Here is a 25461-nt window from a genome sequence, read left to right as displayed (position 1 = left end):
GGACTTTTCAATGCTACACGACAAAGAGAGAACCATTGTGGATGAATTGATTCACTAGAGATAAAGCTAACTTTTTTATATGAAAGAAATACTTAAACGAACAATGCTAGGAGACAAAGAACTGTTTAGGATGAGTCAATTCACTTGAATAATTTGAAAGAAGACTCTTAAGTTGAGTACATTTCATTCATTTCTTAGCCCACACAGTAAAACAGTACACAGTAACTCTACTTTCACCCTGAAAAATATTAGTAGCACTGCTAAGACACCTGTTTAAAATTACTTCATACATCCACTGAAAAAAAGAGTTGTTTGCCATTTGGTTTCATACTTTATTATGATTTCAAAAAAGCATGCTTTTTTTAAGTGTCAATTGAGTGTCCAAATACTTTTTGGGGCCACTGTACATGCATGCGTGCGTCTGTCCATGAGTTTTCCCAGGGTGTGAGCCATATAAAACGCATGTTCTTGTTCAAAAGTCTCCTCTCTCCTCCTTTTAGAGATGGATGGTGCAGCAATTAGCAGAGAGCGGACGTATGGCATTTGACCGTCGCGGGAGGCTTATGGTTTGGTGTGTGAGTCAAAATGAGAGATCCCTTTATCCCTCCATCCTCCCCCGACTCCATCTCCTTTCATTACCAATCCCTCTTTTATTCGGATCTGGATCTCATTTCCAGAAAGCAAGAAGAAAGGATCTCGAGAGAAAATCGGCCTTTCGCCGTGTCTCTGCTGTTATTTTTGTTGTCCACCCGCTTCAAAGCCGAGCTTTCTTCTCGTTCTCCGTTCTGATTGTTTTTCTTTTTCAAGATTTTTCTGCATCCTTCGCTTCTCCCCCTTTCTCCTCCTCTTCCTCTTGGTTTTTGATCTTTGTCATGGCACACTTCCTCCACTGATGACAAATTAAGGGGGGGAAATCACAGTGGAAAATGGATGAGAGCAACAGGGGGAATTAAGTAAATAAATAAGTTGATCTGTAAAAATAGTTTGAAGGGGGAAAACTGAGAACAAGAGCCAGAGAACAAAGCGAAAGCTGGTATTGAGCAAAGCGGCTTCTTACGCTCTTGGTTGGCCACTTCAGTGCTTTTGCAAAGCCCTCCCTCTTCACCACAACAAGAACAGCTCCACAATTGAAATTAACAAGCTCATATTTTTACGATTCTCTCATAGAAAGAAGAGCATGCACACACACACACACAACCGCCTGCTTTCCGTTTTTCACATACAGTCGAGTCAGAGTCACACGCACAAACACACACACACACACACACACACACACACACACACACACACACACACACACACACACACACACACACACACACACGCAAGTTAATGTGCAACTTGCATATTAAATGTTACTGCCAAATGACAGCAGCCAAACTCACAAGCTCTTCCTCAAGCGGTAATCGTGTATTAATTCATGCTGACACACACACACCCACACGCCCACATGCTCTACCACATCTTGCACGACTTTTCTCCCTTTATGTGTAAATCTCAGCGGCTGACCCCAAAATCAGCCCGTGTTTTGATGTTCCTTTTCATTTGGCTCTCTGAGTGTTGGAGTGCTGAGGCCCCACTGCAAGCGATGGCAAATCCCACAGGGACTTATCTCTCCTCCAGCCACGAGAGGAATGCCAGACACTGAGGCCTGCCCACTTTAAAGCCCACAAATGACACAGGTCGCATTGCATGAATCTGTGTATATTCATGGACATGTGTCCTCAAGAACAAATGCCCTGAATGCATGACACATGTCACAACTGATCGTGGTATTAAGGCGGAGCCTCTACGGTATGCTTGCAATCACATGAAAATTCGTTAATCTCTTTATAGATTTAAAGTTTTTATAACTATGTTTTCATCATTTTTTTTAATTATGTAGACTACTTATTCTTTATATAAGTAAGTGGTTATCCATGGCTAGCTGTGCATTATGATTTCAATGCATGATGTGGAGGCAAAGAACCTCTGCATAGTGCATTCAACTCATTTAATGCACTGCTAGTCATGGATTATCCTGCTTAACCATGGTCATTTGCCAGCATTGGCAAGTTAAAGATGTTAATGATTTTTGCTGCACTCAATTTGACTGGAAGGGCCTCTCCGCTTTAAATCAGACATATGCTAGAGATAAAGCAGTGCGTTAAGACATTTATTTGATTTAATTAAAACATTTATTTGAATGAATTAGTCTGTCGAGAGAGAAAGATGTGTTTGAGTGAATTACCTGCTTCTGTGCAGCTTCTCTCTACTAGCAATGAAGCCGTGAGTTTAATTACTTCAAAAACAGCAATGTTACAACCTCCTTGCTGAGTGATATAACGTAGCAATTCAGTAGCGAAGTTATTTTATTAAAGCTGCAGTCGGCAAGTCTGGCAGATTGAGGGGACTTAGCCAAAATTTTTAATGTTTACAACTCTCATGCCCCTCCCCCACTACCACCAAGCACCCTCCCATTGAGTTTGTGCTCGTCAGTGCGTGTGCGCCAGATTTTCTGTGAACGCACCCGTCTCTTCAGCATCGAAGCATCATTTTCTTTTCCTTGGTTGTTTTGGACCTCCTAGCTCTGATTGTTAACCGAGGAATTGGAAGCTTTTTAGTAGATTTTCTCTCTGCCATCACGCTTCGTACAATCCAACACACCTGCGAACTTCAGGCGTGTGCATGTGATGTTGTAACGTGCGCGAGAGGGGAGGGGGGATCTGTGGCGTGCACAAACTGTGATTGACAGTCAGATCTCACACAGCCCTGCTGTGCTGATTGGACCAGAAGAACCGGGAGCGGTGGATTTTTGCTAAACAAATAACAGGCTCCAGGTGGAGGTAGATTTATGTTGTTCTGTCAGAGCATAGTGTCGGTTTCAATGAATATGATAAAAAAAATCTTTTCAGATCCAATTTGTGTGTCCCATGCCACTCTTTCGTTTTCCGGAATATCAGCATTGGTTTCTATGGCAATGACGTTACGTTGGTAGGTATATGCCAAAAACAACAACAACAACCGCAACATGGAGGGGTTTGCAATACAGATGTTATTTACAACATGACAATGTGTAGCCGCCGCGCTGGACTAGCTACTGCCACTTATGAGGCATTGGCAGAAACGTAGGAGGCTGTTTCAGCGGCTTTATTCCGTGCTGTCGTCTCAAAACACGTCACCGTTATATTGTCATTTTCTGCTCGTCCGGCACAACACAACCTTGTGTCTGCAGCAACTTTCAGCATGTTTCCTATAACAGCGTCTGACATTTACATTTTACGTGGCGTGAGAAAGTAAACCACGCGAAATCCAATCAGAGCAGTCAGACTGAAACGGATTTGTAAAAAATGCATTTCATGTGATTTTTTGTCGTTCACACTTGCTAAATCTGATCGGATTTCAATCGGATATGCACTGACAGTCTGACAGTCTGAACAAGGCTTAAGTGTGACCAAAGTTATGTAACTAACTATGCATGTATGTGCTGCAAAAAATGTAGTAGCAGTGGTCCCATCCAGTCAGTGAAAGGTCATGTTACCATGATTTACACGTTCATGATGACAGAGCGACAGCCGGCGTCTCCTGCTATCAAAAGGCCTACGATTTCAGGCAGCGAGTGAGGCGGCCTCCACCCTCCATCTCTGCCAGAGGAAGACAGCAACACTGTTTACTCACGCAGTCATGCCCGCCTCATCCGGCTCCCAAAAGATAAATAAGAAGGGCAAAAGCCAACAAGAGGAAGCAGAAAGGGCCCTTTGTGGCTAAGAGCGAGGTCCCTTTCAAGCTGTTTTCCCACAGCGCCGAGCCCCCGATAGCGGGCCTGACTGCGGTAACTCTCGCTGGTGCCGGTGCCCAGACGGGCCGGGTAGGCCTCACTAGGCCACAAGCAGCCATTGTCTGTCGCCACAGAAACCAGCGTCTTCATGTCAGACATGTTTTTCTGTTTGTTTTCTTTTTTTTGTCTTTAATGTGGCCAGGGGAATGTTTCCTCCCCTTCTCCCCCCAACCCATCCACATTTCTTTCCCTTTTTTTCTTCTCCCTCCAAATGTTGTCCTCCTCCCTCTCGTTCTTGCTCCATCTCTCTTTATTCCTCCAAAAGATTGTCATTTGTAAAGCTCTTGAGCGGTAGGCAGGCCCTATCTTTGTCATGGTGTTGTGGCCTGCCTCTCTCATTTTTTTTTTTTATCTTACTTTATGAGGTTTTGGCACAAGCTCATACTTTTTCTGACTTGAAACAGGGGGAAAAAACACTCAAAAACAACAAAACCTATCCCCAAAGAATTCTGTCGTTCCCACGCTAAGCCAATTTTCTCCTCTAGATTTAACAAGCTCCAACAACAGAAGGAAAAGGAGAGTGGAGAAAAGAGAGAAGATCTGGTTATGATTCGAGACTCTAAACTAAGAGAGGATGCCCCACAGACATCGAATGAGAAAAACAAATCTGTAAAAAAAGAGAAGTGTTTCTATTTTTAAGAGTCTAAAGAATGTCACTGTGTGCCATGACTCAAAGGATTTGCAGCTCCATGGTAATCAGTTCATTCTGACTGAGATCGTCAACCACATCACACGAACTACGCCATCTTTTATGAGCTGGGCAAGAGGAGGGGAAGAAACGAAAGTCAGAATAATTTATTTTGTGCTCGTAGCCAGTGCCACAGCATTGTTTTGGCAATGTTACTCTAAATGCTCTTCGGTATTCGCTTGCAACCACTGTTTATGTTAAAATGGATGTTTTATGTAGCTGAAATATCTTCTTGGTTTTGTGTTTAAATTTTCAAGTAATTTACAACTCAGAGGTGAATTCACTAAACATTTGCCAAACTTTTGCACACACAGTAATTCAGTGCAAAAACCTGCATCTTATTTACTTTACCTAACCCCAGGGTAAGCTTACATGACAATAATGTACTAAAAACATTTTTCACATACAGACGACACCATTATAAAAGTGATCCCCGTTCACACTGATCCGTGAAAACTATTGAAAACGCTGTATTATGCATGCCAGGCCAGTAGTTGGAGATGTCACTTTGTGAAGATACTACGCGGCTATAGACTGAACACGTAATAAGCATTCGCATGATGTCACCGGTTTTACAAATAAAAATAAAAAATAAAAAACTTGCACTTGAAACCCTTTTTCAAAAGTTTGCGTTTTCAGGTCCCCAAAATGTTATAAAAATTACGTTAACGTTACAAAAAACGTTACATATAAAAAGTACTACGTTTTTAATTGAAAATGGTGTCGTGTAAACATGCAGCCCCTTCTTTTACTCGCAATCTAGTTAAAACTATGCTAAATTAGCTGAAATTTGAAACGTTTTGGCAAATTGGGGCTTATTCTTATGAATTTGAACATTTTCTACAATCATGCTTACTTCTTCTTCTAAAAACATAAATTCATATGAAATCCTCACTTCGTAAAATAGGCCTAGTGGTTTTCTCAAGATATCAGGTTGGCAGGACCAAGAGTATTAACATTAATTTACATTGCAAACTTTTCTATACAGTATAACAGACTCATTATTAGGAGATCCTTTTAAATCATATTCTAAATCAAAATTTTAGCAATTTTTTATGTCAATAACAGTTGCATTTTTTATGACATTTATCAATTTAAATTTAATAAATAAATGTAATTTTAATTATGAGGTATATTGGCCCATGTATAAATGATTTAAGAAATTATGTGTTAACAAAACTTGGAATTTGATAGATTTTATAATAAAGAATGTGAATGTATCATGCGTTTTTGAAGTTGCTTCTAAAGCTAAAAAAAATTACCAAAACACGTGGTCATTTATATGAGATGTATGGTCCTAATACTTTGCATTGGAAAACCTATCATAGCATTCCAAAGAGAGCTAAGTTTAGCTTTCCAAGAAGAAGAGGATTATGTGTTCAGGACAGGAGGTGTTGTTGAAAGGATGGGCTAATGTTAAATTACGCCTGACATAATCAGCTACAGATTCTAACTGAAAGCTAGCACTAGTTGTTCAGTTTGGGACTGATGAACAGCCAATCACAAACCAAACCACAACAATCTTTATCTGAGTATAGTTGATTACTGGAATGGCTTATTTGGTGGTAGCATATTCAATATGTGCATGTCTTGTGCATGTCTGTTTACTTTATAAAGGGGTGGTTGATTATGATTTCACTTGACTAACTTTAGTTAGTGTGTAATGTTGCTGTTTGAGCATAAACAACATCTGCAAAGTTACAACGCTCAAAGTTCAAAGCAAAGGGAGATATTTGCTTTTAAAGAAATCGTTTTTTAAGGACTACAACTAACCTAACCCTAAAATTTACATAAAAGTTAGGCTACATACGCAGTCCATGTTGAGAAGAGGAAGAGTTGTGAGCACATTTGTGAGTCTGCTAAAGCTGTCGCATTCGTCTTTTCACATGCAATAGAGTACATAACACACATGCGATAGCATGTCACTCTGTAGGCATCTTACAACAGTTCCCACATGAGCGATTTTATTGATTATCATGACAGAATATGCTTGAAGATAGTTAACTCCACATCAGCAACATAAATTCAATAACTAACCATTCAGAAACGTCCTGTTGCATTCTACATGTTGTCACTTCTTGAGTCTCTCCATCATTGTCCGAATCCAGTTATACATAAAATGTAGAAAAGTGCTTGTCTGTGTGAGGTAATCGGAGCTGCTAACACACACGAGCTCTTGAAGCTCCGCCCTTCTGTGCGGGGAGCAGCAGCTCATTTGCATTTAAAGGGACACACAAAACGACACGTTTTTACTGACCCACAAAAAGGGACAATTTTAACATGCTGTAAAAAATGATCTTGAGCTAAAACTTCACATACACACTCTGGGGACAACAGATACTTATATTACATATTGTAAAAAGGGGCATTATACCACCCCTTTAATAAACAGACCATTTCAAATCCACTGTCAACTGAGAAAAACAGGCAGTTTCAAAAGTTAATGTATGCGCAGTTCTAATCAGAGTCTTGATGTAGCCTACATGTAAACTCAATTTAAATGGCTTTAGTCTGCCTTTTAGTTCAGGATTAGCTCAGCATGTAGTTTGGTCTTAGTTTCAGTGTTTGGTGGGTGTTGGAGAGCTGTCAGTCTGTGGTCAGCCTGGATGATATTGAGGGCTGCAGGCCTCCAGCTCTGTCCACCACGCTGCTATGTTTGAACTTAATTACAACCAGTCGGCCCTGTCATTACAGCCCGGAGCAGCCGAGCGACGGCCGGCCCGTAGGTAGTGGCGGCAGAATCCCAAACAACAGCGTGCAGTCACACACTCTCTTGGGCAGAGCAAACACACATTGGGATGGACACAGACGTATCCAAACCACACAGACACAAACAGAAACACAGATGCAAGCGAAGACCATTGTCACGCACTCCACATCAACACAAACTAAATCCTTGCCTTGCAGCAGACAGATTATCATGCATTCATAAATCATAAAATAATCATTCTCTATCAAAGCTGTTTCATTGACAGAACTGTGGTGTAATTAACAGAATAGTCGAACCAGAAATTAAAATCATGTTATTATATATATATTTATATATTACAATTTGTTTTTAAATGCTTTTTATTGGAACACAAAATACACACACACTTCCAAAAAGCATGCATACTTAACTTTACGAACGTAGGCTTAATGAAAAATATAAAAGATGGAAAAGATTAATTGGGGAAAATCAATAAATTTATGAATAAATTATTACTGCTATCATGTAAATAATGTAATCATGAAAATTTGAGCATTTTACAAAATAATCTAATCTTATTAAAAGTACTTCATTTTTGGAATCTGATTACATATAATCAGTTACTACACACACACACACACACACACACACACATAATAATATTATGACAGTTTTAAAATAACTGTTTATATATTATCTATTTTAAAATGTAATTTATTCCTGTGAATAAATATTTAAAATAATAATAATAGAGTAAATATACATAATAAAAAACATAAAAAATATACATTTGTTTTTGGGTGAACAATTCCTTAAATAAACAGAGGAATGAGAAGGAAGGCAATGAGTGCTGCAGATCTACAAAGCTCTGCTTGTGGCCGGAAGCGTGTGGTTGTAGCGACAGCAATTATTACTCTCCTTTGCCTCAAATAAAATGATAATAAAAAGGCTGACATGTTTAATTCTGGCAGTCGCCGGCCTGGGAGAGAAAAAGAAGACGCGCGGGGCACAATGAGACATCGTCTCTGAGTGACACAAGGACATTAAGTTGTAATTACAGAGAGACGAGATTTCCTTTCTGACCACAGAGGAGAGTGGTGTCTTCAGACTGCAGAGGGGCGCCGGTCCTATTAAGGCCCCCAAAATTGGTATCATATCACCAAGACCCCCAACTGCACCCCCCATCTGATGTCTAGATCCTCCAGACACTTTGTGGTGTATTATGACCGTTCCACCTCAAACAAACACACCCACCTACCCGCCCACAACACGCACGCACACAAAGGAGACAGTCGAGGCTCTGTGTCAGATCTTGTGATCAGTGTGCGAGGGGTCTGCGCTGGTGCCTCAAAACAAATTCCTCACATTCTGCGATAATTCAAACGTTTCACGGCGCAGTTTTTGCGTCCATGAGAGGCAGAGCTCGGGAATGGAAAATGCCACCATGTCATGGCAATCTCTCCCCATTGTCTCTCTCTTTAATCAGAGCTCTTCTGTGGCTCTAAATATCCCAGTGGTGTGCATCTACGCCTGGGAAAAAGCAGCTCTTTGCCCCGCTCAGTCCCAAAACACGCCATCGCACCCGCACTGTCTGTCTCCTCGCATATGATGACAGGAAAATTTTCACTTGCATTCTTCAATCTTAATGTGTAGGAGCACCTTAGGAGATCTGAGAATGGCAAAAAACAAAGGTTCATCATATTTATGACACATCCAAAAGTGGTGAATCAAAGCACTTATTTTGGCTCTTTTGTGGGGGGAGCGCTCCATCTTGAAGCAGGAGCATCAGCATTTGATTTAGGGGAGTTTAAAGTTTGCAGGATTCAGACAACACTCTGGTTTGTGTATATAGGAATTATAAGGATGAATAGTTTAAAGCCTTACAGCAGACATAGATTATACTGTACTTGTCATAATATAATAAATGTGTTTCAGTGACAGAACTGAGGCATGGTTAATGGAATAGTTTACCCTGAAAAGAAAATATCATTATTATATTTTATAGTAATAAATATTATTAGATTGTTCAAAACCCATATGCTATTATTTTTTTAATAGACCCCAAAAGAAAATAAATTTTAAGAATTTTTCAACAGTTGTTCATCGCAATCACTGGCCAGGAAATGTCATACTCTATATATATAATTATGCAATATTATAAAAAGTTATACGAATTTAAAATAACAGTTTTGCATTCTAATATATTTTGAAATGTAATTTTTTTTTTGGTTGCACACCTTATTTTTGAAACAACACACTATCGCACTATTGCACTGCATCTGTCTCCTCGCATGATGTTAAGAAAATATTAAGTTTTGGGATTTTTAATAAATATGGCCGGGGACTTTTGTTTTTGCTGTTTTCAGAAATCCTATAGGTTGCTCTTACATTAAGATTGAAGAATGCAACTTAATATTTTTTTGTATTTTCAGATTTCGGATATCTGAAAACGTCAAAAACAAAAGTCCCCTGCCATATTTATGAAAAATCCAAAAGCGGCGAATCAAATGCACTCATTTTTGGTTCTTTTGGGAGGAACACTCCATTTTGAAGCAGGAGCATCCGCAAGTTTACAGGGTTCAGGGACAACTCTGTAGCTTGTATAGGAATTATAAGGATGAATAGAGTTTTATGAGGTGCTATAAATTTCATTTTCAAAAGAGGGTGTATGGCGGCTTATGTCCACTCGCCTACCCTGCGGTTTACTGGGGCCACCATGAAGCCTTTGTGTTCTGTGGGTTTACCATGGGAAAATTCTGCAAACAAATAACTCACCCGGTGACCCATCAGTGTTAAAAATCACTTTCGAGCGCTGTGGATTGTGATGCATGGGTGCGGTGCAGCCTGCAGGAACTGCATGTTTGTTTTATCTCGATCCAAATGTTAAAAAATAGCTATTTTCAGGCTAAAGAGAGCAAATAAACACACATTCCATTGCAGACAATGAGGGTAGGCACATGGTCTGACATGAGCTGGCAGTACGGGCATGTTAGGATTTGGGCTTTGTGAAGACATCAGTCCTCACTCAGAGCAGGATCTATTTCAGAGCACATGTGAGTTTGTCATCTTGTCTCACAATGGTGGTCGACCACTATGCTGAAAAATAAACTACTTCTCATGAATGTGCTGTTCATCACCCTGTCAGCTGTGTAACAGTGCTGTAAATTAGCACTTGTTGAATCTTTTGACAATACCAACTGTTTCAGGGATTTTGCTCCCTCGTCTGGTGATAGTGGTAATTGCACTTTCTTCATTGCCCCTTTTTCATAGTAGCTATATCATCCACCTTATTTTTAAAGGGATAGTACACCTAAAAATGTATTTTATTTACTCACCCCTCATGTTGATCCAAACCTGTATGAGTTTCTATCTTCAGTTGATCACAAAAGAAGATATAGGCTACTAATGTTGACTGCACCCATTTACTATTTTTTTTCCTCCTATTGCAGGTCAGGTCAGGCGACGAATGGTAATAATAATTTTAGCCCAGTAAATTGACACGTGTCAGGTTTGAGAGTAAAAGAGACTCGGTACCGGCAGGAATATATAGCCTCTATAAGCTATAATAGCTAAGCTAAGTGATTACTGAATATTTTGACCCATGTTTCATCCACCAAACTATAAATTCTTCCTGTGAATTAAAGAAGAAAGTTAATGGCAAAAAAGTCCACAATTCATTCATCTATATAATTTAATTTAAATGAATGATAAATTAACGGTCTCCTTATTTCAATATATTTTAATGAAGTAATGAGTCATGACGACAAAAAATAAAAATAAAAATAAATAAATAAATACTATAATCAGCATGGCATATGGGAATGACTACATAACGGAGCTTGAAACTATCTCTCGTTCGTCAGAACTGAACTATTTCAGTTCGTCAGTCCTCTCTTCGGTTGTACAGTCTAAATCAGAGTGCTTGTAAATAAGTCGCTGACACCCAAAGTAGTGCACTGCACTATATAGGGGATAGGGGGCGTTTTCGGGGTTACTCCGCCTTACTCCGCCCGCTACTATGGCAGCGACAGGAAGTATAACGTAGAAATCAGGAAGCAGCTCGGCAGGGAGACATTTTTAAAAGACCATCATGAACAAAAACAAAACATACACTTGAATGTAAGTATTTAAAAAATCACTATTGTCTAAAATTCAAAGATATAATTTTTTTTTACATACTTCTTGTTCCGTGTGGACGCAAGGATTGCTTCCCATAATTCGGTTATTACTTAACTCCATTGCTGTGAAACACAATGGTAAAATAACATTTTGTTATTCGTCAATTATAAGCATTGATGTGTAGCACGAGCTCGATTTGGTCAATTTTTGATATTATTGTGACAGTGATTCGATTGTCTGTTTAAATATCCCACCTTAAATATCTCACCTTATGGTGAATTGTGCATTCATTTAACAGTGTGACAATGTTATGATGATCGTATGCATTTCATTCTAGTTGATTAGTTTCGTTGTTCAGTGGTCAAAATATCAGTGAAATCTTACAAAAAATTATCTGAATTTAAAACGGGAACAATGTTTTTTTTTTGTTGTTGTTATTTATTTATTTTATAAACTGACCGTAACTGGTTGTACAATTTACCAAAAATCACACTATAAACAATTATTACGGTAACCATTACAAATAGCAAGCAGTATACACACACAAAGCATTAAGAAATATTAAGAAAATTACTTAAATGCGTAACAAAAATAAATATGATTATGTATTAATTTAACTGTGAATATACCTTTTTACCTTATAAGGTGTTATTTTATGCTTTGTGCTTTTTGGAAATAGGTCTTTAATTGGGCTTATCATTTTATATTTTAGGCTCAAAGCACTAATTATGTGCTTTTTGCAAATGTAATTGTTGCAAGTGTTAGTAGACTTTAGTTAATGATTATTTTCATTTTTAATATCAGGATTTACTTCCACTCAACTAGTTTAGATGTGTGACAAAAAAACGGGGACGTCTCGTCACCCTATTTTATCTGTTTGTGAAGCTTATAAGAGTTTGAGAATATGCAATTATTTCATAGGATATCTTTCTCATGATCATTGATTGATTTATTTTTTAACTTCTACCCTGCCAGAGAAACGAATGGCTGTCCTACGGTGAATATGGAGGTTCCTTCCTATCTGTCCAGGCTCTTGACTGAGCTGAACGAACAGCGTAAGAGGGACTTCTTCTGTGACTGCAGCATCATAGTAGAGGGACGTGTTTTCAAAGCACATCGAAATATTCTCTTCGCCAGCAGTGGTTATTTTCGAGCTTTGCTGGTGCATTACCTGAAAGACAATGGCCAGCGACACAGCACGGCCTCTCTGGACATCGTCACAGCCGAGGCGTTCTCCTTCATCCTGGACTTTTTGTATTCGGGTCACCTGGACCTGCGCAGCGAAAATGTCATTGAAATAATGTCAGCTGCGAGCTACCTGCAGATGACCGATGTGGTGAACTTTTGTAAGGGCTACATTAAATCATCCCTGGAGATCTGTAACAGGGAGAGGGAGAGACACAAGGACCGGGAGGGTTTGGAACATAGTGCAACCCCAGTTTCAGTCACCAGTGCCCCTGTGGCATCCACTTCCGAAGCCGACCAAAGGACCTGTCAGGTCACCGAAGCCCTCAGCCCTGATGATGCCCCAACGGCTGCTATCTGCACACCAGCGGCCACCAGTAGTAAAGACTCAGAAAGCGAAAACTCTCAAGGAGCATTTCTCAACCATCATCCCATGAATGCTCCACTGAAGGTCAGTCCAGGCCCGGATTTAGTCAACTCGTCCACCCCAGGTCTGCTTCTGGGGTTGGTGCACCCCAAAATAGAGTATGACCCTGATGAAGAGGGCGAATCTTCACGAGAATCCAAAGAAACGACTCTTTATCAAGGCCCAAATCACGATGGAGAGCGAACAGTAAACACTAGCCCGGCTCCAAGCACCGAGCGCTCCTCCGTATCATTTGCTAACTGTCCTATGAAGCAGTTTCCAGATGTGCTGTACAGAGGGGGGATGAACCCTAACCGGGACGAACACTATTCCCAGAGTTTGGGGTACGTTGGGTTCGGCCGTGGCGATGATGTACTTGGTCCTGCGGTCCCCTGTGGGATGGAGATTCAGAATGACTGGTATGGGGATGATCCAGGTGAGGGATGCTGGATAAAATTGCTACAGCAACACAATCATTTTTGATTTGTGTCGTAATTTATATTTGTGTTTACACAGGGAGACTACACAAATGTCCGTTCTGCCCATATACAGCCAAACAGAAGGGCATTTTGAAAAGGCACATTCGCTGCCACACAGGAGAAAGGCCGTATCCTTGTGAGGTGTGCGGCAAACGCTTCACACGACAAGAACATCTTCGCACTCATGCAATTTCTGTAAGTCTTCATAAGCCCTGAGGAATATTTGAATGAATGTGTAGCTATAGAGCTGCCAAAGATTGCTTAAAAGTATTGCACACAGTTAACCCATTTGTCGAATTTGCTATAAATCTGTTTCATTTTGTTCTAAAGACTGGCCAGAGTAAGAACATGAGCAGGTGTCAATATTAAATGCATTCAACAGGTTTGAATCACTCAGAAAATGTCATGCGTTTAATAGAAATTGAAATTAAGATAATTTTATTTCTTTTGCGCTTTTCACAATACACAGTGTTTCAAAGCAGCTTCAATCATGTTCATCTTTTTTTTAGGGATGCACCGATTGGGAAATTCTGGGCCGATACCGATACCGATGTTTAACATAACAACTTGGCCGATGGCCGATGCCGATGCCGATGTTTTTTCTTTTTGTTATTTATTCCTTCTTTTGTGCCACTGAAACATACAAGTCTTTCGGCTCTTGATCACACTATCCTAGAATGAGCACAAATTCAATCAGACCAAGCAATTTATGAAACAAAAAAAACCTTTAATGTCACTTTCTGGTTGACAGTTATAACCTTATTTATAAGTTCTTTTTCAGTTGTTATGAGGAGCAATATGAGAGAGAAATTTGGTAATCATTGTCTGACCCAACAAAAAAAACATTATAATATTCATTTTATTTTTCGTGTTCGCATTTATGAGGGAAAAAACACGGGTGAATGTTCATATTAAATTTTAAACGCGCACGCGCTCTTCTGCGAGAGAGAGAGAGCCCCGACCGCGCGCGCGCTCTCACTCACTATTCAGAGCGGTCAAGCTTCCCCGTACTTTTTGACAAGCGTCCTTGACAGGGAGGCCAGAGCTTCTTTGCAGCTCAAGTCGGCGGCGGTGTGTACAGTTAACGCTCTATCTGTTGACGGCGCTGAGGGAAAAGCTCCCGCCACTGGAAGAAGCGGTCGCCGCCCATTTGTGTCCTCCTGCGCACCCATCAAAGCCGTGCAGAACGTCTTCAGCACTCGCGGATCGTGCATACTCCGCCGCTTCTTCTGCTACACACCATGGTCGTTCTTTTCTCGAGAAAAGGAGTTTTCTCATAGAAAAATAAATAAATAAATGCGTCATTGTACCCAGCACTTCTGAAAATGCACTTCCGAATGCGTCTCTGTCCCCAGCATATCAAACCAAACTGACGCCCATGTGACATCGGCGAATGTCATTTTTATTTCCCGATGGCCGATGGCAGTTAACGAGGCAAATATCGGCCGTTACCGATGTTCAGCCGATGCATCGGTGCATCCCTACTTTTTTTATATCTTCATGCCTATAGTTGCATTTAGCAGGTTAGAGCTGAATGATAAAATGCATTAATACAAATGCACTACATTAAAAATACAGGCAAATTGAGGTGGATTGTGATCAATTATTTTATCGATTTATGTATCAGTATATTTAAATCTTTATTTTTTGTTTTGAAGGTCCATCGCTCCACATGGCCCATTGTTTGCAAAGGCTGTCGTCGAGTGTTCTCAGGCATTGTGTCCCAGGGAATGAAGCGTTTTGGACTTTGCGATGGCTGCACCTTTGTTACTACAACTAATGAGGATCCCTCCTCCATGAACCTCAGCATTCAGTCTGAAGCCATGGAGAGGGGTGCTAGAGACTCTGATTGGCCCATGTTTATAGTGGAAGGGGATGAAGCGGAGGCGAGTGCTAGACAGGATGATAAGCAGAATGTTGCAAAGCAACTTGGGGAGAATGGCATGGTTGGTTCATTGCCATAGTTGCACTTGTTTACCAAAAAAAAAAAAAAAAAGGACTTTGCGAAGTACACATAGTTAAAGCCTGAGGCAGGGTGTGACCAACATTCTACTGGTAACAAACTACCGGTTTGGTCACTTTCTTTAATATATTTTTGTGGATTAGAAAAGACGGTTAATTATTGGGTGAAATTAAAAGATTAATTTGTACTCGAAACATTACACAGCTGGGAAGGCTTTGAAACATTATGTTTGGGTTTAGTACAAATTTACAGTAGCTAATTGTGGATTATGAACATATTTTGCTGTATGACAATGAGGGCACAACAGATTTGAATGTGTTGTGGCAGTTGTGTGAATAAATATTTTATGCTTTAAAGTGATCTACTTTAAACACTTTTCAGGGATTGTTTCAGTGGTCTTGTCAATTCACTTGTTAGATAATTATTTTTGTTATTTGCCAAGAAGTTATGAAAGTAAAAATGCTTGTTTTTTATTACATTTTGTTTTTGTGAAAGCAATTAAAATATCTTCTTTATTTATATATATATATATATATATATAAAAAAAAAAAAAACATTTACAGTGTATTGATCAGTACTGATGGGAAGTTGGGAACCCTTTTCTTTTTACTAGTGTAGTCTGATTCCTGAGCAGATGACTCTTATTAGCCTGTTTATTTCAGTGAATCAAAAATATCCAAAAACTTATAAAAACATAAGAATCGGGAACAACTGTTAATTGTGGTCCCGTCCCCATAGATATATAAAATAGTCAGGGATCTTTTCTTCAATCCACTTATGAGAGTTATGGCAAGTTGGCCGGACCAATATGGCGGCGCTGTTGACGTACGATCCAGCGGCCAATGAGGCGTCTATGTATTTTGCATGTGTCCAAACTGCCCATTTTGCAGGTAAGTCATGGGTTTTGTCTCATGTGAAATGTCATATGATAAACCAGGAAATAGAAACTGGTTGTTCGGGTTTTTGGTTATGTATATCAAGTGTTAAGGGAAGTCGGCAGAAATCTTTCTAGTGCAGAAATTCACTCTTACTGATCTCAGTAAACGCGCGCGCTCACGTCGGTGAGGTGTGATCAACCATGCAGGTGAGTGTGAGTCAGATATCGCTGGTTCTTTGTCTTCTATCATGCGCCTCATCAATTGGTGCTCGATATACACCAGACTGGGCCAGTCTGGACGCCAGACCTCTGCCTGAATGGTACGACGAGGTGAAGTTTGGGATCTTTGTTCATTGGGGGGTGTTTTCAGTGCCCGCGTTCGGCAGCGAGTGGTTCTGGTGGAACTGGAGAGGCGCACACAAATCTGATTATGTCCAGTTCATGATTAAAAACTACCCTCCTGGATTCAGCTACACGGAATTCGCACCTGATTTCCACGCGCAGTTTTTTGATCCTGACGAGTGGGCTGATATCTTCGAAGCTTCAGGAGCAAAGTAGGTACTTGCTATATGCAATATGCTTGTTTATTCTAAATATTTGTAATTTTGTTTTTCATTATTTTCAGATATGTGGTGCTCACGTCAAAACACCACGAAGGCTTCACAAATTGGGGGTCCCCATATTCCTGGAATTGGAATTCTGTTGATAATGGACCTCACAGGGATCTTGTTGGAGATTTGGGCAATGCAATAAGAAAGAGGTATTGTGTAGATAGATAATTGCAACAAATGCTACAGTATATCTTTTTATATATACATATTTATCCATACATTTTCAATGAACTGTTTCTTTTTTCCTTGGCAATAACTGTGCAAGTGTATTATCCCTAATTTAATAAAGTAACTTTTTCATTTTTTTTAGATCTCTGCATTATGGACTCTACAACTCTCTGTATGAATGGTTCAATCCCATCTATCTGAGTGACAAGGCAGCTGGTTTCAAGACTCAGGATTATGTTGCAAAAAAAGCTATGCCAGAACTCATCAGTCTTGTCAACAGGTACATTTGCATCAGTCATGTGATGATACAGGCTGGAGAGGGAAGAACAATTGTTTATAACATAAGCCTGATTGTTATGTTGTATTTTTCTGTGTAATGATAAACCTTTACAGCCTACATATTGTATGGTTTTACATTTAAGAATCCGTTCATTGGTGATGTTTTTAACATCTCAGGTACAAGCCAGACTTGATTTGGTCAGATGGGGACTGGGAAGCACCTGACACTTATTGGAACTCTACAGAATTCCTCGCCTGGCTCTACAACGACAGTCCGATCAAAGTGAGATCATCACTTCATGCCATTCTTATTTTAGAACGGTCTCAAATTGTAATTCTGATCATAATGACTGCATTATTGTGCAGGATGTAGTGGTGACCAATGACAGATGGGGGAACGGCTGTTACTGTAAACATGGAGGTTATTTCAACTGTGCTGACAAGTTCACTCCTGGACAGCTGCCCAATCACAAGTGGGAGAAATGTCAGTCAGTGGACACAAAATCATGGGGGTATCGCCGAAATATGAAACTAACCGAACTGATGGATCTACCATCCATCATAAAGGTGCGATGTGTTGCTATTGAGCAAGAGCACTTCCCTCAGATGATATTACTAGATTCCTGCATTAAAAATAATGTATATGAATGAAACATGGACACAAAATTGTATGAAAGTTCATGTGGTGTCTAATGAGTCAAGTAAGTTTTTAACCTCTCATATGTTGTGACCGCAGGACCTGGTCTACACCGTGGCCTTAGGGGGGAATTACCTGTTGAATGTGGGACCCACAGCAGACGGCGTGATCGCACCTGTCTTTGAGGAGCGTCTCAGAGGAATTGGAGTTTGGCTGAAGATCAACGGTGAAGCCATCTATGGAACTAAACCTTGGAGAGTTCAAGCTGAGAATGCTACTGTTCTTACCTGGTGAGTTGATGTTTTTATACATCCTCTTATCTTTATATTCCTCACAGGTCCTTTGAAAAACTTTCAGAAGCTCCAGCTTGTGTTGACAAGTCAGTAAACTGATCATATGATTGTCATAAAGGATTTGAATTATTCTTGGTCTATATAAATAGCCTGGATTTCTTTGATTGAGTCAACTAATAGTCTTGCTTCCTTCTCTCACTGTTTCTGGAATGTTGGTTTGGACTTAATTAGCCCACTCATTATTTTTTTTTAAATTTTCCTTCAATTCCAGGTATACTTCAAAAAACACCAGCACTGTGTATGCGATCTTCACCTCCAATCCCATGCAAAACTCCTTTAAGCTTTCTATGCCCAAAACCTCCGACAGCACAGTGGTAAATATTTATGAATTCATTCGAATTTAGGAATAAAATGTTTTTTTGTGTTTTTTTTGTAAGACATCAATGAATTATCTGTTGCATCTCTGTTCAGGTGACTTTGTTGGGGAATCCTGAGCCTTTGAAATGGGCTCCTCTGAAATCAACAGGACTGATAATTCTCCTGCCTGATCTGCCTTTCTCACCCGCTGAAGCCTGGACACTCAAGCTGGACGGGGTGGCCTGAAGCCTTTAAACTTTAAAAAAAAAAGATTTTAATGACATTTGTATAAATTAGGTTTTTTATTTTTATCGTAGACTAATTGATATGATTGCTTAATAAAAAATGACCAACTGAATGACACACCAAAACCAAATGTCATTTTTAATTTAACAATCTTATAGCATTGCATATTAGATACCTTGGAACCCAGGGCTAAAATGGAAACACATTTTCAACTGCTGCTAGTGTCATTTTATTATTTGCCCAAAATAAACAGACTTATTGTGAAGGGGAAAAAAACTTTGTAATAGACAAAGAGGGTGAGACAGGGTGTGCCTAATATTCTACTGGTAACTAACTACCAGTTTAGTCACTTTTCCTTTATATTATTTGTTCAATAGAAATGATTATTTGGAAATGAATTATTTGTTGGAATTAAAAGGTTAATTTTTATTGGAAATATTAGATGGGAAACTTGTGTAATGTTATGTGTAGGGTTTTGTATACATTTGCAGTGGCTATTATGGATTATGTTTGAATAAATATTTGTATATTTTAAAGTACACTTTTTAGGGACCATGTCAGTGGTCTTGTGTATTAATTTAAGTAGTTAACTGTTATGATTATGTCTGCTGTCATGAACCTAAAAATATGCTGAGCTGAACGCTTTTAGAGCGGTTGCAAAAGAAAAGGTGGTTAGTTAGCCTATATTTATTTAGGCTATATTGTAGGCCTACATTATTTGTAGACTAGCCTATAAACATTAGTTTTGCTATTTATCAAGAAGTTGTTCAAGTCATATTGCTTATTTTTTTTATTGTGTCTTTTAAAAGGCAATTAAATATTTTGTTTTATAATATTAAAGGTGGTAAAACTGGCATTTACCCTTTTACAAAAGGAACAGAGTGCCAGGGATCGGTTCGAACGGGAAGCGAAAGCTATTTCTTTCACCAGAATGTACCGATTCCTGTTCCCGAACAAACGTTAAAACTCATTTGGTTCCCCATCCTTTGTTACGAGTGGTTATAATGGAAGTCATGTGCTGTAGTCACATGATAGATGGCATAATGGTTAACCAGGAAGAAAATACAAGCTGGTTGTTTGGGTCTGCATTATGCTGAATCATAAGTTAAGTCGACAAAAATCTCGGAAAAATGCGGAAATGTGTGCATACTGACATTCATACATTAGTGTGTGTGTTTGTAAGTGATCAATCATGCAAGCGAGTCTGAGTCAGATATCGCTGGTTCTTTGTCTTCTATCATGCGCCTCATCAGTCGGTGCTCGATATACACCAGACTGGGCCAGCCTGGACTCCAGACCTCTGCCTGAATGGTACGACGAGGTGAAGTTCGGGATATTTGTTCATTGGGGGGTGTTTTCAGTGCCTTCGTTCGGCAGCGAGTGGTTCTGGTGGAACTGGAAAGGCGCACATGATCCTGAATATATCCTGTTCATGATTAAAAACTACCCTCCTGGATTCAGCTACACGGAATTCGCACCTGATTTCCACGCGCAGTTTTTTGATCCTGACGAGTGGGCTGATATCTTCGAAGCTTCAGGAGCAAAGTAGGTACTTGCTATATGCGTTAGCATGCTTCCTGTTTGTGGTTTACGTAGGCTATTTATAATTTTGTTTTTCATCCTCAGATATGTGGTCCTCACATCGAAACACCACGAAGGCTTCACAAATTGGGGGTCCCCAAATTCCTGGAATTGGAATTCTGTTGATAATGGACCTCACAGAGATCTTGTTGGAGATTTGGGCAATGCAATAAGAAAGAGGTAGCTATGTGTTCTTTTAGAGACTGGTAACAAATGCTACATTGTCTTTCCAACGCGGAAATATCTGGGGATACAAAATATATATTATCAGGGCAGGGCCTAGGGGGAACCATTACAAAACATACCTATATGCATACTCTAGTAGATAGACCTCGTCTTAGATCAAAATTCAGTCATTTAAGTATTACAAAATTATATTTTTCAGCAACAGGGATGTCTTCTTTTACTGTTGTTCTTTATAAAAATTAAAGAATCATAAAAATCACATTTAACTGAGTATGAATACAACTGAAAAATAAGTGAAAAATTGTTTTTGACTCCTCTTTAGAGAAATAACATAGCTAAGGAAACCCTTCCTTGAACATATAATAAAGTCATAAATGTCCATTTATTATTTTGAACTGAGTTTCTTTGACTTTGTTTGGAATTACATATTTATTGACAAATACATTAAATATTCTTTTTTAAGATGCATTTCGCCCCGAAATATTAACAAATTCCCCATAGATCACCTGAATAGCTGAAAATGTCTGTAAACAAATTTTTCCTTTGTTAAACTAGTCTATCTTAAAAAATAGACATACATAGTTTGAGTGCATAAGGAAATTTAATATAGTATAATTCGCAATGCTTCATGGGACTGTGTGTGACGCCCTTGCAGAATCATGGGTAATGTACTTTTTCACCAATAATTTGTTAAATGTGATTATTAAACTTCAACTTCAGCTGACACGAAGCCTTGCACATTCACATTTTTAAAAAGCAAATTCAAACTTTTCTGAATTTTAACCAAAAATGTTCAATTTGTTGTATTAGGTCTCTACATTATGGACTCTACAACTCTCTGTATGAATGGTTCAATCCCATCTATCTGAGTGACAAGGCAGCTGGTTTCAAGACTCAGGATTATGTTGCAAAAAAAGCTATGCCAGAACTCCTCAATCTTGTCAACAGGTACATTTGCATCAGTCATGTGATGATACAGGCTGGAGAGGGAAGAACAATTGTTTCTGACATAAGCCTGATTGTTATGTTGTATTTGTCTGTGTGAAGATAAACCTTTACAGCCTACATATTGTATATGGTTTTACATTTATGAATCCGTTCATTGGTGATGTTTTTAACATCTCAGGTACAAGCCAGACTTGATTTGGTCAGATGGGGACTGGGAAGCACCTGACACTTATTGGAATTCTACAGAATTCCTCGCCTGGCTCTACAACGACAGTCCGGTCAAAGTGAGATCATCACTTCATGCCATTCTTATTTTAGAACGGTCTCAAATTGTAATTCTGATCATAATGACTGCATTATTGTGCAGGATGTAGTGGTGACCAATGACAGATGGGGGAACGGCTGTTACTGTAAACATGGAGGTTATTTCAACTGTGCTGACAAGTTCACTCCTGGACAGCTGCCCAATCACAAGTGGGAGAAATGTCAGTCAGTGGACACAAAATCATGGGGGTATCGCCGAAATATGAAACTAACCGAACTGATGGATCTACCATCCATCATAAAGGTGCTTCCCTCAGATGATATTACTAGATTGTAAAAAATGTATATGAATGAAACATGGACACAAAATTATATGAAAGTTCATGTGGTGTCTAATGAGTCAAGTAAGTTTTTAACCTCTCATATGTTGTGACCGCAGGACCTGGTGTACACCGTGGCCTTAGGGGGGAATTACCTGTTGAATGTGGGACCCACAGCAGACGGCGTGATCGCACCTGTCTTTGAGGAGCGTCTCAGAGGAATTGGAGTTTGGCTGAAGATCAACGGTGAAGCCATCTATGGAACTAAACCTTGGAGAGTTCAGGCTGAGAATGCTACTGTTCTTACCTGGTGAGTTGATGTTTTTAAACTTCCTCTTATCTTTATTCCTCAGTTCCTTTGAAAAACTTTCAGAAGCTCCAGCTGTGAAAGCAGTGTCACCTAGAGACCTTTATCAGTATAACAGGAAGCATGTGAGAAAATGATAATTTAAGATTCGTAGGCCACTGCATTAAATTATTGCCAATTATAAGTGCCTCACCTAATTAAATTAATATTCATGATGAGCCAAGTTGATAGGGGTAGGTTGAAGTGAAAAAGTTGGAATCTAGAGTGAACACAAACTTTTACCCTGAAATGTTGACATGTGACCACATTCTTGGTCTTTTATAATTAGCCTGAATTCCTCAACTGTGATTTTGCTTTCTTTTCTGCACGTTTCTGGAGTCTTAGTTGAGTTATAGTTAGCCTGTGATGTAGTTGCAATTAATAAAGCTTTCACAGCTTTAATATAATGTTTCATATTTTCCTTCAATTCCAGGTATACTTCAAAAAACACCAGCACTGTGTATGCGATCTTCACCTCCAATCCCATGCAAAACACCTTTCAGCTTTCTATGCCCAAAACCTCCGACAGCACAGTGGTAAATATTTATGAATTCATTAGAATTTAGGAATAAAATGTTTTTTGTTTTTTTTTGGGTAAGACATTAATGAATTATCTGTTGCATCTCTGTTCAGGTGACTTTGTTGGGGAATCCTGAGCCTTTGAAATGGGCTCCTCTGAAATCAACAGGACTGATAATTCTCCTGCCTGATCTGCCTTTCTCACCCGCTGAAGCCTGGACACTCAAGCTGGACGGGGTGGCCTGAAGCCTTTAAAACAACTGATTGTTTTAATGAAATTGTCAGGGATGTGATATATATATATATATATATATATATATATATATATATATATATATATATATATATATATATATATATATATATATATATATATATATATATATATATATATATTTATACAGATTTCTGTATTCTCCTACTTGACAAGTATGAACTATGTGAATGGCGAAATAGTCTTAATCATGAAACAAACTGCAAAATGCAGTGTTTTTGAATACATTTATTACAGCCAGCTCTAAATGAGAGTACAAATCGGCAATGGCAAGTTTACAGTATGAAACTGTTGGTGTGAATTATCAAATCTCAAAGACTAAGATTCATTTATGTAAATATAGAGTTGGATATTTCCTCCTTTTTTTGGCCACATGCCTGGTTTTTGTAATACATGTGTTTTAAGAGTTTTTTTTATGAATCAAGTTTATTTTTTATTGTAAAGATTGCTCAATTAAAATGACCAAGTGAAAGACACATCAGAACCAAATGTCAGTTTCAAAGTTTTTTCATCATTGCATTTAAAGGGATAGTTCACTTTGAAATTAAATTTTGGTATGTTTTCAATTTTGTTCAAAATATTCAATTTTGATATTTTTAGGTCAAACCGTTCTTGTCTCATTTGATGCAGGTCTATGGACACTGTCTCAAAGAGCATGCACAGAGTCCAAATTAAAACAATTCCCCATCATCCAAATTAAACAATTCCCCATCGTAAGTACACATTGATGGCCTAAGACACGAAATTAACGGTTTGTGTGAGAAAACGAACAGTATTTATATCGTTTTGACCTCTTATACATAGCCACGTCCAAGTGATCTGATCTGAGGGCGCAGTATAGATATATACACTAGATGTCGCCTTAAAGACATTCGTTCCAATGAACTGCCGTAGACAAGGCGACATCTAGTGTATATATCTATACACCAGGATGCGCCCGCGCCCTCAGATCAATTGGACGTGGCTGTGTTACAAGAGGTAAAAACGATATACTGTTCGTTTTCTCACACAAACCGCTCGTTTCGTGTCTTAGGCCATCAATGTGTACTTACGATGTGGAATTGTTTAATTTGGACGAGGGGGAATTGTTTTAATTTGGACTCTGTGCATGCTCTTTGAGACAGTGACCATAGACCTGCATTATACGACTGACAGACAAGAACGGTTTGACCTAAAAATATCAAAATTGAAACTACTGCGGAAAAAAAGACACCTACATCTTGGATGCCCCTTGAGGTAAGCTAAAACATACCAAAATTTAATTTCAAAGTGAACTATCCCTTTAATGGTTTATCATTGCATGTAACATACTGTACCTACATGTGGATAAAATTGAAACGTCATTTCAGTTGATGTTTGTGTTATTTTACAAAGCAAACTTAATAACTTACAAAAGATAGTCATATATACTATTTAAATTTTATACATTGGTCATTTTATACATTTTCTTTCAATTAGGACAGGTTTTGTATTTTGTTTTGGGACTGATTGATTATAGATCTTATTGATCTTAGCCTCATTGATCTGAGGATAAAGTTCACCTCTGTGTAAAAGAAAGCCTGTAATACTCAAAATTGTTTGTGTGGTAGCGCAAGTGTGGCTGTAACAACGTATGCACAACTCTGAGGCCTTGATCTTTGCAAGCACATATGTGATACATATATAAACATGAACATAGTCCTGAACATTAATTCATTGTCAGCAGGCATATCACCTTGTAGCCCAAGACTGGTTGCCCACTGAAGCTAAGCACGGTTGATCCTGGTTAGTTCCTGGATGGGAGACCTGGGTAAATTAGGTTGCTGCTGGAAGAGGTGTTAGTGAGGCCAGCAGAGGGTGCTCACCCTTTGGCCTGGTTGGGTCCTAACAGCCCAGTATAGTGATGGGGACACTATTATGTAACAATACACCATCTTTTGAATGAGACTTTAAACTGAGATCCTGACTCTCTGCGGTCATTAAAAAGCCCAGGATGTCCTTCCAAAAAAAGAGTAGGTAAGTGCTTTGAGTGCTAAGAAAAGCGCTATATAAATGTAACAAATTATTATTATTCATTTTCAATGGAGGGCATTTTTGACCAATATAAGCTCAGATCAATAAGACCTACAATCAGTCAGTTTAAAAAATAAATACAAAACCTGTCCTAATTGAAAGAAAAGTTGCCAAAGAGATTAAATCCAATATTTGGTGATAATAGCTTAACAATTTT

The 25461-nt window shown here is 38.9% G+C and overlaps 3 protein-coding genes across 6 annotated transcripts; all 3 read left to right on the top strand.

Annotated features, from left to right (window-relative positions):
- Window positions 1-11217: 11217 nt before the first annotated feature.
- zbtb8b (zinc finger and BTB domain containing 8B) lies at window positions 11218-15821 on the top strand. Its single transcript, XM_081377635.1, has 4 exons — window positions 11218-11313; window positions 12289-13340; window positions 13421-13578; window positions 15042-15821. Exons 2-4 carry the CDS (start codon window positions 12317-12319, stop codon window positions 15345-15347), a joined length of 1488 nt encoding a protein of 495 aa, XP_081233761.1. The 5' UTR covers window positions 11218-11313; window positions 12289-12316; the 3' UTR covers window positions 15348-15821.
- Window positions 15822-16117: 296 nt separating this feature from the next.
- On the top strand, window positions 16118-19426 carry LOC308697923 (tissue alpha-L-fucosidase-like). 4 transcript variants are annotated; one of them, XM_081377632.1, is made up of 9 exons: window positions 16118-16236; window positions 16594-16777; window positions 16849-16983; window positions 17145-17282; window positions 17459-17564; window positions 17648-17848; window positions 18018-18208; window positions 18483-18585; window positions 18683-19354. In XM_081377632.1, exons 1-9 carry the CDS (start codon window positions 16155-16157, stop codon window positions 18812-18814), a joined length of 1272 nt encoding a protein of 423 aa, XP_081233758.1. In that variant the 5' UTR covers window positions 16118-16154; the 3' UTR covers window positions 18815-19354. The 4 variants fall into 4 exon arrangements, with proteins under 4 accessions (XP_081233758.1, XP_081233759.1, XP_081233760.1 ...); XM_081377633.1 differs by lacking the exon at window positions 16118-16236 and adding an exon at window positions 16255-16430; XM_081377634.1 differs by lacking the exon at window positions 16118-16236 and adding an exon at window positions 16262-16430 and having other exon boundaries at window positions 16507-16777.
- A 445-nt stretch (window positions 19427-19871) lies between these two features.
- On the top strand, window positions 19872-23259 carry fuca1.2 (alpha-L-fucosidase 1, tandem duplicate 2). The gene is made up of 8 exons (XM_081375769.1): window positions 19872-20359; window positions 20441-20575; window positions 21392-21529; window positions 21708-21813; window positions 21897-22097; window positions 22233-22423; window positions 22893-22995; window positions 23093-23259. Exons 1-8 carry the CDS (start codon window positions 20007-20009, stop codon window positions 23222-23224), a joined length of 1359 nt encoding a protein of 452 aa, XP_081231895.1. The 5' UTR covers window positions 19872-20006; the 3' UTR covers window positions 23225-23259.
- Window positions 23260-25461: the final 2202 nt, after the last annotated feature.

This window comes from Scardinius erythrophthalmus, assembly GCF_964197995.2.
Source record: "Scardinius erythrophthalmus genome assembly, chromosome: 10".
NCBI classification, from domain to species: Eukaryota; Metazoa; Chordata; class Actinopteri; order Cypriniformes; family Leuciscidae; genus Scardinius; species Scardinius erythrophthalmus.
The sequence above is the reverse complement of the archived record's forward strand: the minus strand, read 5'-3'. Positions and strand labels throughout refer to the sequence as shown.